Source organism: Rhinolophus sinicus, linkage group LG07, assembly GCF_036562045.2.
Source record: "Rhinolophus sinicus isolate RSC01 linkage group LG07, ASM3656204v1, whole genome shotgun sequence".
Taxonomy (NCBI): domain Eukaryota; kingdom Metazoa; phylum Chordata; class Mammalia; order Chiroptera; family Rhinolophidae; genus Rhinolophus; species Rhinolophus sinicus.
The window spans coordinates 44,616,255-44,633,970 of record NC_133757.1 but is presented as its reverse complement, the minus strand read 5'-3'; the positions used below and the strand labels follow the sequence as shown (position 1 = coordinate 44,633,970).

General features: G+C 31.4%; 1 protein-coding gene across 5 annotated transcripts in view; it reads left to right on the top strand.

Moving 5' to 3' along the window:
* The window catches only part of CTNNA3 (catenin alpha 3), a 1,442,547-nt gene that overhangs the window by 1,375,848 nt on the left and 48,983 nt on the right, over positions 1-17,716 (top strand). For all 5 annotated transcript variants that reach the window (XM_019731774.2, XM_074339503.1, XM_019731775.2 and 2 more), the window contains one exon: positions 7,799-7,933. In XM_019731774.2, the coding sequence (XP_019587333.2) occupies positions 7,799-7,933 (135 nt within the window). The remainder of the gene's footprint in view (positions 1-7,798; positions 7,934-17,716) is intronic.

Here is a 17,716-nt window from a genome sequence, read left to right as displayed (position 1 = left end):
GTTTTTATTTGCATTTCTCTAATGATTCGTGATGTTGAGCATTTTTTCATATGTCTATTTCCATTTGTATGTCTTCTTTGGAGAAATGTCTCTTCAGGTCCTCTGCCCATTTTTCAATTGGGTTGTTTGTTTTTTTGTTGTTGAGTTGCATGAGTTCCTTGTATATTTTGGATATTAGCCCCTTATCAGAGGCACTGTTTGCAAAAATCTTCTCCCATTCAGTTGGTTGCCTCTTTATTTTGTCGATGGTTTCTTTTGCTGTGCAGAAGTATAGTTTAGAATTTGATTCCATTCATTTTTATGAGAGAGACTAAACAGTAACAGAATAAGTGAAACCATAATGTATTAGACAGATTGACGTGTACTGATAACTTTTTAAATACTTAATGCTTCCTACCAATGTGCCTCTCTTTATGTTGGAATGCACAATTTTCAAAGTTCAAATAATTGTGTCATTTTTAAATTTTTTCTTATATTGATAATATTCTCCTTTAATTGGGTCAAATGACCTCACAGTAGGTACTTTTATAAATGATTTATTAAATGATACCACTGTTTTTAGCATTATCCAAATTGTATTGAAGAAAGCAGAAGTATTGTTTCATTTCCATGCAACCTCTCTGACTAATGAAGAATCATGGATGACTCTCTGGATTTTCTCACTTCATATAGTAAAGTAGTTTCAAATGAATTACTTTTGTTCTGAACAGGTAGGGTTCTGAAGAATCAAAAATGAGAAAAGAAAAACTGAGTCATTATAGTGATCATCTGGGGAGATTGTCTAGGACTGTGCTTCTCATATTGTTTAATAGATTAAACATTAAAAAATGTAGACAGAGAATAATACCTGAATTTAATAATAGAATACAATTGAATGATATAAAAAGGTGATTTTCACAGTGTTTATGTAGGTATGTTTATTGTGTGTAAGCACATAGAGTTCACTGCTCAGGCATTGCTATTACCTGGCTTGCAAGGCAGAGATGAACAAAAACCTTCTGTTTTAACATCTAGAACCCTCATATAAAGTTACTTTTTCCCAATCATTCAACCTCTCTTTCGAATTGTCTTAAGAATTGGCTTTAGAATTGTCTTAAGATGTTGTGGTGGGTTACATATGTCATCCAAGACCGTATTATTTAAATCCAGCAGAAATCTGGTACATTGTCTCCATTGGACAGTATATTCCTAACGGACAGGATGTTGTTTGTTATCACAATTTCTAAACATTTTCCTAACAAACATAGAGAATGGGAAGTTGGAGAAGTACCCCTCCTACAAATCCAAGATTCCATACTCTTGGTACACATTTCCTTCTATTCCTCTATTTAAATGAACTGGATAATACCTCATAAAGAATAATACACAGAAATAAATCAATTAGTTGCAGAAGCAATGTACCATGAATAAAAAAGAGGTGAGTGGGACCCAAAATAAAATTTCATCTGCTAAAATGTTGTCTACAAGGAGAGGAAAAATTTAGACTTGTTAACCCCGGGGTGGTGTATCTGAAGCCTAATAATCCTTCATTGCAATTTTTTTGCCAAAGCAAAGATATCTAGATTACTGAGTATTCCTACCTAATCATAACTTAACAAAATTAAAATGAAATTTCAGTGTTAAATACATTGAAAACCAATGCTAATTCAAGAAAAGATGACATTTAAAAAGATAGAGAATTACAAGTCAAATCATAGACAATGCACTCAACTATGAACAAACAATCTACAAATGTAATTTATATTGATATTTTGACAAAATATTGCCATGGGTAGCCTCATTTCAATTGTTTCCCTGCTGATGTTGTTAGAGTCAAACATTTTTTTGTAATAAAGGTATATTAAAATGAAACTTCTGAAGCGTTCATTATGTCATTCTAACCGGTCTCTTATGGATTTAATCCTAGATGCATCTTGTGACAATATTTGTATTTTGATGCGATTATCTGTCTGAAATTTATTTTGAGCAGAGATATTGATACTTTGATTTGTTCTCCAGATTAATGAACCCATACTTTATATAAATAAATGCATATCAGGTTCTCAGGAATTAAATAAGAATAGATAAATACTGAAATATTTCATCTGTTTGCATCCTTAAAGCAATAGTTTGCTGTTAAAAGCATGCTGTTTTACGATTTTCCCCCTTTTTTGGTCATTGTCATTTTCCATGAAACAATGCCTTAAATGCCTTAAGGATGATGATATATTCAGTTTTATTTCATAGATGCAAAACTGTGGCCCTAGGAACCAAAAGTAACCTGTTGTAGGATCTAGGAGGGCTATTTGGTAAAAGAGAGGAAAAAGATTGATGAAAATTTCTCTTTACAGATAGCTGGCTATCTTTAACCAAAATGCTAAATAATCAAAATTTGCCTGAGTTACCTTTTCACCATCCTTTTCACATCTTTATGCTATACTAGGGTAAAACATTTTTATGTTTGTGTCAACCCAAGTAACTCTTCAGTTAACAAATTTCAGGTATCAGGAAAGGAGATACTATTTTTTGAGTTGTAATCTAACATATAGGGAAGTCAGTCCTTTTGAGAATTTCTCAAGGAAGTCAACATAAAGCTAAAAAGTAAAATTGGACAGAAATTTACACTTACTAAAAGAAAGGAGTATTGATGAAGATGGAAAACATATTTGTTTTTAATTTTTATTGCATTTTATTATTTAATTTTATTGTATTTATTATTTAATTTTAATAGGATTTTCTCAATGGCTGTATGTTCAAACCAAGTTGAAACTAAAAATGAACTGGAAACAATTTTTAAACTCAAGATAATATTAGTCTAACTTGGGAGATATGACAAAATTTGAACAGCATATATATTTTATGTTAAAACAACATCTATGTGTTGAAAACTGCCAAACTGTAGTTTCTCAAATATAACTCTCACAAGTCAGCATGGTCAGTGTACATCATATGAGTCTGTACTGTCCTTCATCTCTGATATCATTAAAAGGTTCCACTGTATTTTTAACCATATTTCCCTAGGATACCCTTCTATTCTGTGTTTTAGAAACCTCAGTTTGCTAATGAGCAGCAAAGATAGGCATAGCAAAGAAGAAACACTTTCAAAGTATGCTGAGATTTCTAGATGTAGAATCATCTTGAATTAATGACTAACCAAATTTAATAGATGGGAGAGAGGGAGAAAGCACTCTTTATTGAGGTAGTTAATAAAACAAGAAAAGTGGTTTTATAGTAGGCAAGATGGAGTATGAGATAATTGAAGTTTTCATGTGTTGAGTGAAATGTTGATAAGACAATGAGATGGGCAAACACAACAGGTATATGAGCTTCTGAAGACAAGGTTAGATGATAGAAATTTAGTAATTTTTTTATTTTGGAAGTGATAGACAAAGCCAGAGCAGTATATACTATTATCCAAGAAGAAGGTAAGAGTGAAAAAGATGTCCAAGAACAAAAACTGAGAAAAACAATAGGGACAGTAAAAAGCATGTTTGTGAACAAAGAGAGAGAGAGAGATGGGATTACAGGGTTGAGGAAGGGTTATTGTTTGAGAGATTTTATGTTTATAGATTCAAGGCTAGGAAAACAAGATATTAAAAGTGAAGAAAAGGATGGGATCATTGATGATCTGTGACCCTGAGGAAGATGAAATGAGATAGCCTCTGGGTTGGAGTACACAGGGAGAGAAATGAGTCCTAGGAAGGGAAAGGTCATGGATACAGAGTGCTTTTTCTATCATTGGTTGCTTGAAATTTCTATCCTAGCAATACACAATGACACCTAATACTTTTTGTTAACAAATTTTACCAGCTTAGCAGAAATTAAACTGTTGTCTGTAATTGCAAAAGTCATTTTAAATGTTTCTTAAATAAAGTTTATATCCCAATGTGGGGCGGGGGTGGGGAGAAGCTAATCTTATGGAATAAACGTGTTTAAAGTATCCACGTTGCTAATTTATTCTTAAAACTTAAGCTGAAAGTAATAAATGGTTTTCACTTTTTCCTCTCATTGCTAAATACGTATTTGGTGTCGGTACCAAGCATTTTACTAGAAGAGTGAAAGCTGGTTTATCATGAGAAAACATGCCATCTGCTTGCCTGTAGTGAGTGTCCCAGTGGTTATAAAATTTAAATTAAAAAAAAAAAAAAGAACTGTGCATTAAAAAGCTAACCAGATGTTTTGGTCAGTATCTCCTATCTTAATAAACTAAGAAATAACCAAAGTGTGTTATGATATTCTACCACTTGACTTGCCTGAAAGTTCCTATCAGAGTTCCTTTAAAAGTTATTTTTATGCAAATTTTATTTTTAAAAAGTCAAGGGAAAGAATGTTCTACAAATCTAGGACCCACACTTTTTCTATTACTTTCATATAGATATGTAATTTTATTTGACTTTAATAGACAAGGTTTGGCAAATAGTAGAAGAGCATTCTTAAAATGGGAATGATTCATTCTCCTGAATCTGTGTCTAGGTAAGCAAAACTCACTCAGAAAAGCTTTCCAAGTGTCAATAGGAAAGAAAGTTTTAATAAATTTTATAGTTTGTAATTTACCAATTAGTGGGTTTTTCTGCTTCAGTTATAAATTTGACTATCATCGTTAGTTGTAACCACGATTCTCATCAATTCTGGGAATGAAGGGTAAATCTGGATCAAATAACATTTAATTTCCAAAGTTCACCTTCAAATTTTCTACTCATTTGACTCATTCTTCCTTTAACCGAATTCTAAACTCTTCTAATATGGTTTTGAAAGAGTCCCTTGAGGGAGACTGTATGTTTTATTTGGCAATTGCAACATTGGTTACTGGTTAAGAATCTGTTATCTAATTTACAAGTTCAATTTTATCAGAAGTTGTATAGTGATACTGGTCATTAAGGAAAAAAAAATCCACACTAATCCTCCATACAATTTATAGATAAGAGTCTCAATTTAGTAAACCAACTTACAAATCAATGTGTCAAATTACTGTTTACTATATAAGGCATAACTGGCAGGAAGACTAATATCGTTCCTAGACCAGACTGTAGAAATAGAGAAGTGTAGTCAGATATGAGTTTGAATACGGGCTCTACTATTTATTAATTGGACAAATCAATCAACCTCTGTGTGCCTCAGTTTCCTTCTTTGCTAAAGAGGGATAATGAAATAACCTACCTCATGGAGTTGTGTGACTATTGAAAGAGTTAATATGGACAAAGCATCTAGAATACTATAAACACTGTATATTTCAGGGGTTGTCATTGAGTTCATCCATAAAAACAAAGAATAGATAAGACTATTAGGGAGAACACACAAAGAAAATGGTGTTTTCAATAAATGTCATGTAGAAGAGATCATTGTGCAGTGAATGAAACAGAGAAAAGTAAGTTCAAATCTTTAGATAAATCATATACTCTATCAAAAACTTAGTTTGCAAATGTTCACAGTGACAATAAGTAGTTCTAAGTAAAATGTTGCTGGGAGGACTGACTTAGAATTACACACGTAAAGAACATGGCACAGTGAGTGGCACATGGGACATGCTTAATGAAAGTCAACTTTCTGTTATGGTAAAACAATGAGATAACTTCCCTTTCATCATTATAGGTAATTCTAAGTAAATAATTTTGGTCTTTGAAAAAATCTAACACTCTTCACTTCAGAATTGTGCTGGAGAAATAGTCTTCCCATAATTTTTTTTTTTTTTTTTTTAATTTTCTTTGAAACTATGCAACCCACAGTATTCTATGATGAAAAAAGTACACTTCAGATTCTCTTAAGTTTAGTGATTTAAAATAAAATAGATTTGAAAGCAAATAGATATGGATTCAAATATTGCCTCTGGCATAAGCTCTTCAATCCTGTGAAAAGTGTTAGACTTTCTAAATTTCTGCTTTTTCATTTGTAAATTGGGGTAATCCCTTCCAACTTCCTTCTTCCTCCTCTATTCTCCCTTCTCCCCCATGTCTCTTCTTATTATTAGTTACAATTTAATCCTTCTGGTGAGATTTGAGGGATTACCCTTATTTCCTTGCTTAAAATTCAAGAAACACTCTTAAAGTAAAGATCTATCATCTTCTCTGATTGTCACTATGGCTGGTTATCATGTATCTTTGTATCCATTCATATGTCTATGCTTATCTAGCAGATTGGTAGTATTTCTGCAGAAGAATTGATTTCTTTGCTACCTTTGTTAATTATCTTTTACTCAAGGGTCACAGGTTCTCAACTTGTCCACACATTCTGGACCTATGTAGACTAGTACATTTAGCAAATATAAAAGAGAATGAGATTCTCAGGAATTTTCCAACAGCATTCCAGCTTATTGACTTTTAGGTAAAAGCAGGTATGCATAGAATGGTTCTGATTTTTTATCCTACATTTCATTAGCAATTTAGGCCACTAGAATTAAAGTTTGTTTTTTGTTTTTTTTTTTATAATAACACTTGTATAATTTGAAAAGTAATGTGTTTATTTTAAGATATGTAAAATATGAGGAAAATGAAAATTATTGGTTGTCTTATGTTTACTATTTTCACATATTTATTTTGCAGTATTATATTTTTTAGCACAAATTGAAACCATATATTTTTTACACAATTTGAGGCATTATATGAAATTTTAAATACTGAATTTTTACCTTCCAAGAAACATTTTACCACAACTTTTAAAAATATTATTTTCTTGAGACTATATAATATCACACTAGAGAGCATTTAATCTTTCACTATTGTAGGACATTTAATTATTTACAAATTTTGCTATTATAAGTAATGTTCCAATGGATACTTTTGCATAAAATGCCTGAACACTGTGCTGTACACCTGAAGCTGAGTAAGATTGAACGTCAACTATGAGTATAATCACATATATATACAACATAAGGGATAGAGTCAATGGAATTGTAACAGCTATACACGATGTCAGAGGGGTAGTAGATTGGTGGAGGGGGTGTCATCACTTTGTAAGGGGTGTAAATGTCTAACTGTTACATTGTTTTTTACACCTGAAACTAAAAAAAAAAATTCAAATTCAAAATGTCACTCTCCATATTTCACCATCCTTACAAAAATGTATTTAAAGTAGAATTAAGTTGTTGAGGTTTTAAAAATCTATTATAACTGCATAGGAGAAAGTACACAAATATTAAACACTGATCACAGATATTTATCACATTATGATGAAGCTCAAAACTGTACTCCAGGAAGTTCCTTACAGAAGATAATATAATGTAGGATACTGCTTTTAGTAAAGAAATTTGATATGTCTCTAAAACATGGATGCCATCTGTTTCTTGGCTCCAGGTAGATCCACAGCTGTTATCTGAGGTGAAAATGATTTATTTTGTCTGTAATAGTTAAGGCATGAAATACTGAAAGTAAGAGAACATAATATATGTTTTGTTGCAGATGTTTGTGTGTTTTTTTAATACTCAAGCAAATAACGAAGCTCAGACAATGCAGAACTATAGGTTCCCAGGATTATTCTAATAGCAACTTTAAGTCAAAGGAATAATTACATATTTAGATTTACCAAAAAATGTAATCTGAAGATTTCTAACCTTATCATAAATTAAAGACATTATTTTGTGTATCTTTTCACATCTGGAAATTCCTTTATTTCTTTTGTTTATGCTGACGTAATTAAGGTCAAAACATGAATAAATTTTTCTAATGGCAGAAGCGTATCAGAATCAACATGGGCTTAATCTGAAAAGTGGGGCACAATGAAAATAAAGTTGCTGTCTGAGAAGGTATCATAATGTCAATATTTAGTCATTTTGATCTACTTATTATTTATTTTGCTATTTCCATTTCTATCTTTTTTGCGTATTTAGTGTCCAGATCCATCATGCAAACAGGATTTGTTGGCCTACCTAGAACAGATTAAGTTCTACTCTCACCAACTGAAAATCTGCAGTCAAGTTAAAGCTGAGATCCAGAGCCTGGGGGGAGAGCTCATCATGTCAGCTGTGAGTACTGTCCAGCCTCTGTAGAAGATGATGAAAACAAAGCAGCTACACCCCTCCTCATTCTACCGAATCTTATATGTCCCTGTAGGTTACTAGCTCAATTGGAGTGTAAAAAATTACATGTCATTGAACTATTGAGAAATCTTATCAGATTTCTTAAAGAGATGTTAAGTAGGTACAACTGGCTTTTATTTACTTCAGAGATTTTAGAATGAATCAGGTTTTATCAGCCACTGGATAAGAAATAAGTGTTAATTTACAGCGTAGTTTTCAGACTTCAGAAAGAGTACAGATGGAACTCTGAATTGAATCCTATAATTTGGGATTGTAAATTAATAAAATAATTGTTTTATTATTATTAATTTATATTTATTTACCCATCATTCATTTCTATAACATAGAAATGAAGGTCTTGAAATTTTGTATTTCCACATGTAATTGTAGAAGTGGAGTATGGTAGAACATTATAGATATACAGGAACTTTCATAAATATTTTGGTGACCTTGAGATTCAATCTGCTCTAAAATGACCATGGTAAAAATAATGTCTAACTTTTCTTCTCATCTTTTAATAACTGTAGATCATTTCTTTAGAGTAGTTTGGTAATAAAATAATATTTTATATCTATATTGGATTCAGTTATCAGTGACTTTGAGAAGGAGGACGAGGACCGAGATTATAAATTTAAGTTAATGTAAGATATCATGAATGTTCTAGGAATTTAGATTTATAAATTTAGACTTATAATTTTTGAAAATTACAACAGTATATTTATAAATTTGTAATATGTAGGACCTTGATAGCCTGACATTGGGTTTTCCCTCAATAAACTAACACTCTTAAAAAGAACATAATTCTAAAGACATAAGCAAAGAATTACCATCAAGGGTAGAGGGCAGAGAACTAATCCTTATTGACTGTCTATCTCTTGCCTATATTTTATCTCATTTAATCTTCACAATAGCATGCTAGATAGTTTATTTACTTGTTTTGTTTGCTTTAATACTTGAAAATAATGAAATTCAGAAAGGTTAAATAGCTTCCCCAAGATCATACGAGTAAATGTCAAAATTGGGATTTACCTACAAAAGCCTATGGTTTCTCTGTTTAGGTAGAAAACCTTGAATCTATGATGACACTGAGAAGCACAAATCGAAAATGAATAATTTGGAAATTATGTGTAGTTATTATTAGAGATAGGGTTCAATTTCCTTGATATTTATATTTTGCAAAAAACAACAACAAAAAAAGAAAATATACAAACCAACACAAACTGGGCAATATTGATGCCCTGTCACTTTTCAAAGGAATATGCTTTAAGTAGTCACAATCTATACACACAGAAATATTGTGTATGAATACATGCATGTTTTCATGAATGCATATACACACACAGCATGTGTATGCTTATATACACATTTTAAAGTATTGTATCTTTATTCTGTATTATTAGACATTCTGTTTGCATTATCTCATTTAACATTATGCTATTTAAAAGTGTTTTAAAAATGTATTTATTTGTATACCTAAATCTATCTTCTGTTTAGTTTTCTTAATTTCACACACCATCATTTACAAGGTTTAAATCAATATAAATTTTATTTATAATTATATGCTATTTCTTCATGTTGTCTGAAACTAAGTTTTCAAATAAATTGATAGTTCAGCATACATTTTGCTGCAGAAATATATTACTGTTGATTGTCCCTCCAAAATATAATTTCCTCCAAATATATGAATTGAGTTTGTATTCCTTCCTGTTTGGGATGATGATTCAAATTCATAAACTTTACATATTTTATAGGTAGATTAAGTACAAGCCATTTAGAATTCATGATTTACAATTTAAAAGCTGAGTCATTATATAAAGCGAGGAATAACATTGCAAATCCAAAACTATTTGTCATCATTTTGCCACAATTTCCCTTTAGAAAAAAGTAAATCTGAAAAATAGGAAGCATGCCCCCTTTTACATGCTCTACTGCCACCTGTTTGCAGGTAGATTGTAAAGCTTGATTGATTGATTTTTGTGGATCTTTTTTTTTTTTTTTTTTTCTAATTACAGTTGACATTCAGTATTATTTTATATTAGTTTCAGGTGAACAGCATAGTGGTTAGACATTTATATAATTTACAAAGTGGTCATCCCAATAAGTCTAGTACCCACCATACTTAGTTATGACACCATATATAGTTATTATAATATTATTGACTATATTCCTTATGCTGTACTTTGCATCCTTATGAATATATTGTAACTACAAATTTATACCTTTTTATCCCTTCACCTTTTTTATACAGATCCCCAACCCACCTCACATCTGGCAACCATCAGTTTATTCTCTGTATCTATGAGTCTGCTTCTGTTGTTTATTCATTTATTTTGTTCTTTATATTCCACATGTAAGTGAGATCATATGGTATTTTTCTTTCTCTGCCTGACTTATTTTACTTAGCATAATACTCTCCGGGTCCATCCATGTTGTTGCAAATGGTAAGATTTAATTTTTTATGGCCCAGTAATGTTCCATTGTATATATGTACCACTTCTGCTTTATCCAATCTTTTGTTGATGGCACTTAAGTTGCTTCCATATCTTAGCTGTTGTGAATAGCACTGCAACAAATATAGGGAACATATATCTTTTCGAAGTACTGTTTTGGATTTTTCAGATAAATGCCCAGAAGTGGAATTTCTAGGTCATAAGGTAGTTCTATTTTTAATTTTTGAGGAACCTCCGTACTGTTTTCCATAGTGGTTGCACCAATTTGCATTCCCACCAACAGTGCACAAGGGTTCTCTTTTCTCCACATTCTCACCAACACTTATTGTTTGTTGACTTATTGATGATAGCTGTTCTGACAGCTGTGAGGTGATACAGCATTGTGGTTTTAATTTGCATTTCTTTGATAACTAGTGGCACTGAGCATCTTTTCATGTCTATTGGCCATCTGTATGTCTGCTTTGGAGAAATGTTTTTTCAGGTCCTCTGCCCATTTTTTTAATTGAATTGATTGGGGGTTCTTTTGGTGTTAAGTTGTATGAGTGCTTTATACATTTTGGGTATTAACTCCTTATAGAATGTATCATTGATGAATATCTTCTCCCAGTCAGTAGGTTGTCTTTTCCTTGTGTTGACAGTTTTCCTTGCCGTGCAAAATCTTTGTAGTTTGATGTAGTCCAATTTGTTTATTTTATCTTTTATTTCACTTGCCCAAGAAGGTATATCAGAAAAAAAATATTACAAAAAGCAATATCACAAAATGTATTGCCTATGTGCTCTAGGAGTTTTACTGTTTTGGTCTTAATTTAAGTCTTTAATCCATGTTGAGTTTATTCTTGTATATAGTGTAAGAAGATGGAATAGTTTAAATTTTTTGCATGTATCTGTCCAGTTTTCCCAAAGCTGTCTTCTTGTATAAACCCATTGTATATTCTTGTCTTCTTTGTCATAGATTAACTGACCATATAAGCATGGGTTTATTTATGGGCTCACTATTCTGTTCTATTGATCTTTGTGTCTGTTTTTAAGCCAGTACCACACTGTTTTATCACTATAGCCTTGTAGTATAGTTTAGTATCTGGTAATCCCTTTAATTTTGTTCTTCTTTTTCGAGATTGCTGTGGCTATTTGGCTATTTTGTGGTTCCATATAAATTTTAAGATTATTTATTCTAGTTCTTTGAAAAATGTCATTAGTATTTTGATAGGGATTGTGTTGAATCTATAGATTGCTTTGGGTAGTATAGCCATTTTAATGATGTTAATTCTCCCTATCCATGAGCACAATATATGCTTTCATTTATTTTTATCTTCTTCAATTTTTTTCTTCAATATCTTATAATTTTACAAGTATAGGTTTTTACCTCACTGGTTAAATTTATTTCTAGGTATTTTCTTTTCTTTCTTTCTTTCTTTCTTTCTTTCTTTCTTTCTTTCTTTCTTTCTTTCTTTCTTTCTTTCTTTTTGATGCAATTGTAAATAAGATTGTTTTCTTAATTTCTTTTTCTGATAGTTTTTTATTGATGTGTAAAAATGCAACTGATTTCTGTATATTAGTTATGTTTCCTGCTACTTTACTGAATTCATTTGTCAGTTCTAATAGTTTTTATGTGGAATATTTAGGGTTCTTTCTATGTAATATATTTTCATTTGCAAACATTAACAGCTTTACTTCTTCCTTTCCAATTTAGGTGGCTCTTACTTCTTTTTCTTATCTGACTGCTGTGGCTAGGATTTCCAATACTATGTTGAATGAAAGTAGTGAAAGTGGACATTCTTGTCTTTTTCCTGATCTTAAGGAAAACACTTTAGCTTTCCCCCATTGAGTATGATGTTAGCTGTGGGTTTGTAATATATGGCCCTTATTATGTTAAGGTATGTTTCCTCAATTCCCACTTTCCTGAGAGTTTTAATCATAAACGGATGCTGGATTTTGTCAAATGTTTTTTCTCCAGCTATAGATATGATCATATGATTTTTTTTTCCTTCATTTTGTTTATGTGGTGTATTATGTTAATTGATTGGTGGATATTGAACTAACCTTGCATCCAAGGAATAAATCCTACTTGATCATGATATATGATCTTTTAAATGTATTGCTGAATTCAGTTTGCTAATGTTTTGTTGAAGATTTTTGTATCTATGTTCATCAGAAATCTGGGTCTATAATTTTCTCTTTTTTGTAATGTCTTTGGACTCAGGGTAATGCTAGTCTTGTATGAGCTTGAGAGTTTTCTCTCCTCTTGAGTTTTTTGGAATAGTTTGAGAAGGACAGGCATTAATGCTTTTTTGACTGTTTGGTAAAATTCACCTGTGAAACCATCTGGTCCAGGACTTTTGTTTGTTGGAAGTTTTTGATTACTGAATCTGTTTTTTTTTTTTTTTTTAAGAGTGGTCTGTTCAGATTTGTGGTTCTTCTTGATTCAGTCTTGAACGATTTCATGTTTTAGCAATTTATCCATTTCTTCCAGATTGTCCACTTTCTTTACATAGACTAATTCATAGTGTTTTCTTATAATCCTTTACATTTCTGTGTTGTTATTGTCATTTCTCCTCTTTCATTTTGAATTTTCTTTATGTAGATCCTCTTTCTCTTTTATTTTATTTTACTTTTTTGATAAGTTCATTTAAAGGTTTATCAATTTTGTTTACCTTTTCATAGAACCTGCTCTTGCTTTCATTGCTTTTTTGTATGATTTTTTAAAAACTATTTTGCTTATTTCAGCTCTGATCTTTTTTATATCCTTTCTTCTACTAACTTTGGGCTTTGTTTTCTTTTCTTCTTCTAGTTCCTTTAAGTGTAAAGTTCAATTGTTCAGTTGAGATTTTTCTTGTTTTTGAGGCAGGCCTGTATTGGTGTGAATTTCCCTCTTGGGACTGCTTTTGCTGTAACCCACAGGTTTTGGGATGTTGTGTTTTGTATTTCATTGGTCTCAAGATATTTTTTGATTTGGTCTTTGATCTTATTGTTAATCCATTGATTGTTTAGTAGCATGTTATTTAGATTTTGTGTGTTTATGTTTTGTTTTTTAGTTTTTGTTTTTTTGTTTTTCTTTCTTGTAATTGATTTCTAGTTTTATACCATTGTGGTCAGAGAAGATGCTTGATATGATTTCAATTTTCTGAAATTTATTGAGACTTATTTTATAGTCTAACATGTGGTCCAGCTTAGAAAATGTCCTATGTGTACTTGAAAAGAATGTATATTCTGCTCCTTTGGAGTGAAATGTCTAAAAATGTCCATTAAACCTGTCTGGTCTAATGTGTCCATTAAGGCTGTTATTTCCTTGTTGATTTTCTCTCTGGAAGATCTAGCCATTAATATAGATGGGATGTTAAAGTCCCCTACTATAACTATTACTGTTCTCTCCCTCTATGTCCATCAATATTTGTTTTATATATTTATGAGCTCCTATGTTGGCTGCATAAATGTGTACAAGAGGTATATCTTCTTGTTGGATTGATCCCTTTATTATTATGTAATCTTCTTGCTTGTCTCTTCATATGGCCTTTGTTTTAAAGTCTATTTTATTTGATGTAAATATTGCTGCCCCAGCTTTGTTTTTTTTCTTTCCATTTGCATGAAATATCTTTTGTCCATCCTTTTATTTTCAGTCTCTATGTGTTTTTTTATCTGAAGTGGGTCTCTTGTAGACAGCATACATATGGATATTTTTTTTTCTTTTCAATCTATTTGGCTACCTATGTCTTTTGATTGGAGCAATTAATCCATTTACATTTAAAGATATTATTGATTGGTACATAGTTATTGCCATTTTATTATTCATATTTATGTAGTTTTCTTTCTCCTTTTTTTTCTTAAAGAAGTCCCTTTAACATTTCTTTGTAATACTGGTTTGGTGGTGATGAACTTATTCTTATCTGCAATGAAAAGCTTTTAAAATGCCTTTCATTTGCTTAGGCCAAAGCATACTTTCTTTACTCTCTTGGTGATCCTGAGTTCTTATCGTGTTCTTTTTCTTTTTTTCAAGCGAGGATGCTCTAATTTTTGCAGTATCAGTGACAAGGTGACAATTATTTTACTATAAGGTCTTTTGAAAAGTAATAAGTGTGTTTCTAATGTTGAGAAACTCATTAAAAATTATAGAGATTTTGTACTCAAAACTACAGTTTGCTGATGTTCAGTTGCAGATTATTCAAAGTTCACTAAAGTGTGCATTCCAAAATTAAGTTCATGAAACATTTATTTTAGCAAATATATTTCATTAAAAAGAACTAAGTATGAAGGGAGTACATTTCTGGAGTGAATAGGCAGAGTGCTTTAGGGTTTAGGGTAAAGAAGATAAACTTAGAGCATAAAGAAATTTGAAGATCATTGTCATAATAGACAATTTAATTAAAATACTTTTCCAATCTTCCTTATGTTTTTCAGCAAGTACTTATCCTTAAGTTACATGTTTTACTTATAAGGAAACCAAAGTTACTTTAAAACCCAACTATGAATTGAGCATCCTCTCTGTGCCAGGCATCTTAGAACATCTGGGGGATGAAAAGATGAGTATATGGTGCCTCCTTTAAGATGCTCAAATATGCATATAGAATACACCTAAATGTACAAAAATGACTCCAAAATAATATAATAAATTATGAAATAATGGTATGCCCAAAAGCACATAGTAAGGGTTAAGGAAATAATAAATCCACTAATGTGGCAAATGGGCAAGAGAAAATTCCATAAATAGCTTAACTTTAATTGGGCCTTGATTAACATGTAAAATCAAATGTATTCTTATAGTGGAAGGAGAGAAAAAAAAGTTTCAAGATAGATGGAACAACTGAAATAAAAAGATAAGAATGGGTAAATATAAAGAATTTTATGGAAATAGAAAATGATCTGATGTCACTACAAACAATTATACTTGGTACTGTTGGTTTTTGTATTGGGGAGGGTGAGGAATAAAACAGAACCTGCAAATGAAAGTAGGGCTGTTTAAAAAGGATCATTTATAGCATTTTAACTTTACTCTGTAAGCAACTGAATTAATTGAAAAAATCTAACTTTGAGTTGGGCGTAAACAGATCCCTGTAGTTGGAAGCTAACTGTTTTTGAAAAGGTGGTGATAAATTGGAAAGATGAGGGAGTGGAAGACAGGCCTATTAGGAACTTACTTTTTTAAAAAAAATAGTACAATAGAATAACAGTGAAAATTTAGATTAAGACAATGTTGGTGAGAGTGGAATGCAGTGTATTCATGCAAGAAAAAATTCTGAGCTAAGAGTTATTAGTGTCAATGATCTATTGAATGTTAAGGATGAAGGAGAAAGAATAATTGATTTTCCCCCAAGGTTTTCAGATTTGGCAGCTTACTTAGTCAACAGTGCCATCATTAACCAAAAGCTATATGCTATATAAAGGAGAGCAGATTAGGAAGCATAGGGCAATTCAAGCAGATTCTTCTTTTTAAATTTAAGTGACTAAGGGGCATCCAAAAATGAAGGTCTAGGAGAAGTTGGGTATATCATTCTGGAAGTCGGGAGACAAGTATGAAGGAGAAATATATGGGACTATCCAGTGAAATTTTGTTGAATAAGATAAAATACAGCATAGAGATCTAGAAGAAAAATTTTCCACACAGAAGATATTCTAATGTGCCTATATCAGATGCAAAGACTTGGTTGTGGTAGGTTAAACAAACTGGCAGTTTACTGTCTCCGTAAAAAGAGTCTCAGAATGGGCAAACAAAGACTGTTATGGCAGCTTCACAGAGTCAACAGGGAATCAGGCACTTTTGTCTTTCTGCTTTCTCATCCTTGATTTCTGGCGTTCATTTCTATCAGAGTCAAAATATGTTTTTAGCTCTAGCTCTAGCTTTTATATTCCAAACAGTAGAAATGATAAGAAACAGAAGCAAACATTTCTTACATCTGTATGTCTCTTCCAAATGCTTTATTTTACATGTTATTGAATAGAATTTAATTATATGGCTGTATATAACTGCAAGGGATACTGCGAAATGTAAAATTTGTTTGTGTGTATGTGTGTATGTTTTAATCTGGGCACATTGCTTTCCCCAGTTAAGTCAGTTTTGTTTTTTATGAAGAGAAAATAGATATTGGGTGGCAACTAGCAATTTCCACCAGATTCCTCTATGAATACAGAAATTACAGCAGTACTCACATGTGTTGTAATTGCCTGCTCTTTATACATATACCCCACTAGGCTAAAAATGTCCTTGAATATTTTTGAATAATTGAAAGTTCAATGGCCAATGACTATAAATAATGCAGAAATTTCAGGTTGACTGGGCCTTAAAGTGCCTATTGGATTTTGCATTTATAAGGCAGCTTTATATCTTTTCCAAAGCAGTATTAATAACAAGGTGAAGGAAAAAAATTAGACCATAGTGAGCCAAATACTTATTATGCAGTGACAGAGAAAAGATGGTAGCATAGACTAAATTTTCCTAAAGTTTGTAGTTGAAAGGAAGGAGAAAGAGATGGGGAAGAGAGGAAGAAATATTCAAGGGACAGATAACTGCTGGAAGCTTTTATTTATTTATTTATTTATTTATTTATTTATTTATTTATTTAACATTTTTATGTTTGTATTTTTTAAGATGGCACTAATTGAGAAAATTCTTAGGTGAAGAGCAAGAGGAAGCCAGAAAAGAATGGATCTATGAAAATATAAGACGAAAACATAAAACTAATAGAATAAAGTCTTAAGCAAAGGAGAGGAAATGGAATTAGGAAAATAGGTATAAGTTAACAGTAATGATTTGAGCTATTAATATTGTATTCTAGACATTGTTCTACCAGAATTGAGCTCCAAGACATTGCCTGGATTATGGAACTTGACTCAACTTCAATCACATGAAAATGAAGTCATCATGACCTTCCAATGTTTGTCATTCCGCAAAGAAAGAGGGAGTATACAAAAATGAAATTGAAAACAGGATAGCAAAACACAATGAAACTATGTAGTTAAACATACTATTGCAGATCAGTTATCATTGACATTAATATACTAATATAGGAATATAGTAAAAAATATAACTCTAAGAAGATTATTATGTACCTGGGTCACCCAAAAGCTTTCCCATAAATAATCCACCAATTGTTTCTCTAGTGTCCTCATGCATAGTGCAATGTGAGGAAGCTATTATATTTTGTGAAAGGTATAAAAATTAATATTTTTGTATATTCTAGCACATACACACACACCCACACACACACTAGGGGTGCCAAAAAAGTGTATGCACATGACTTGTATTCATCTTTGTTATTGTTATATATTGTGTATTACAATTATAATAGTT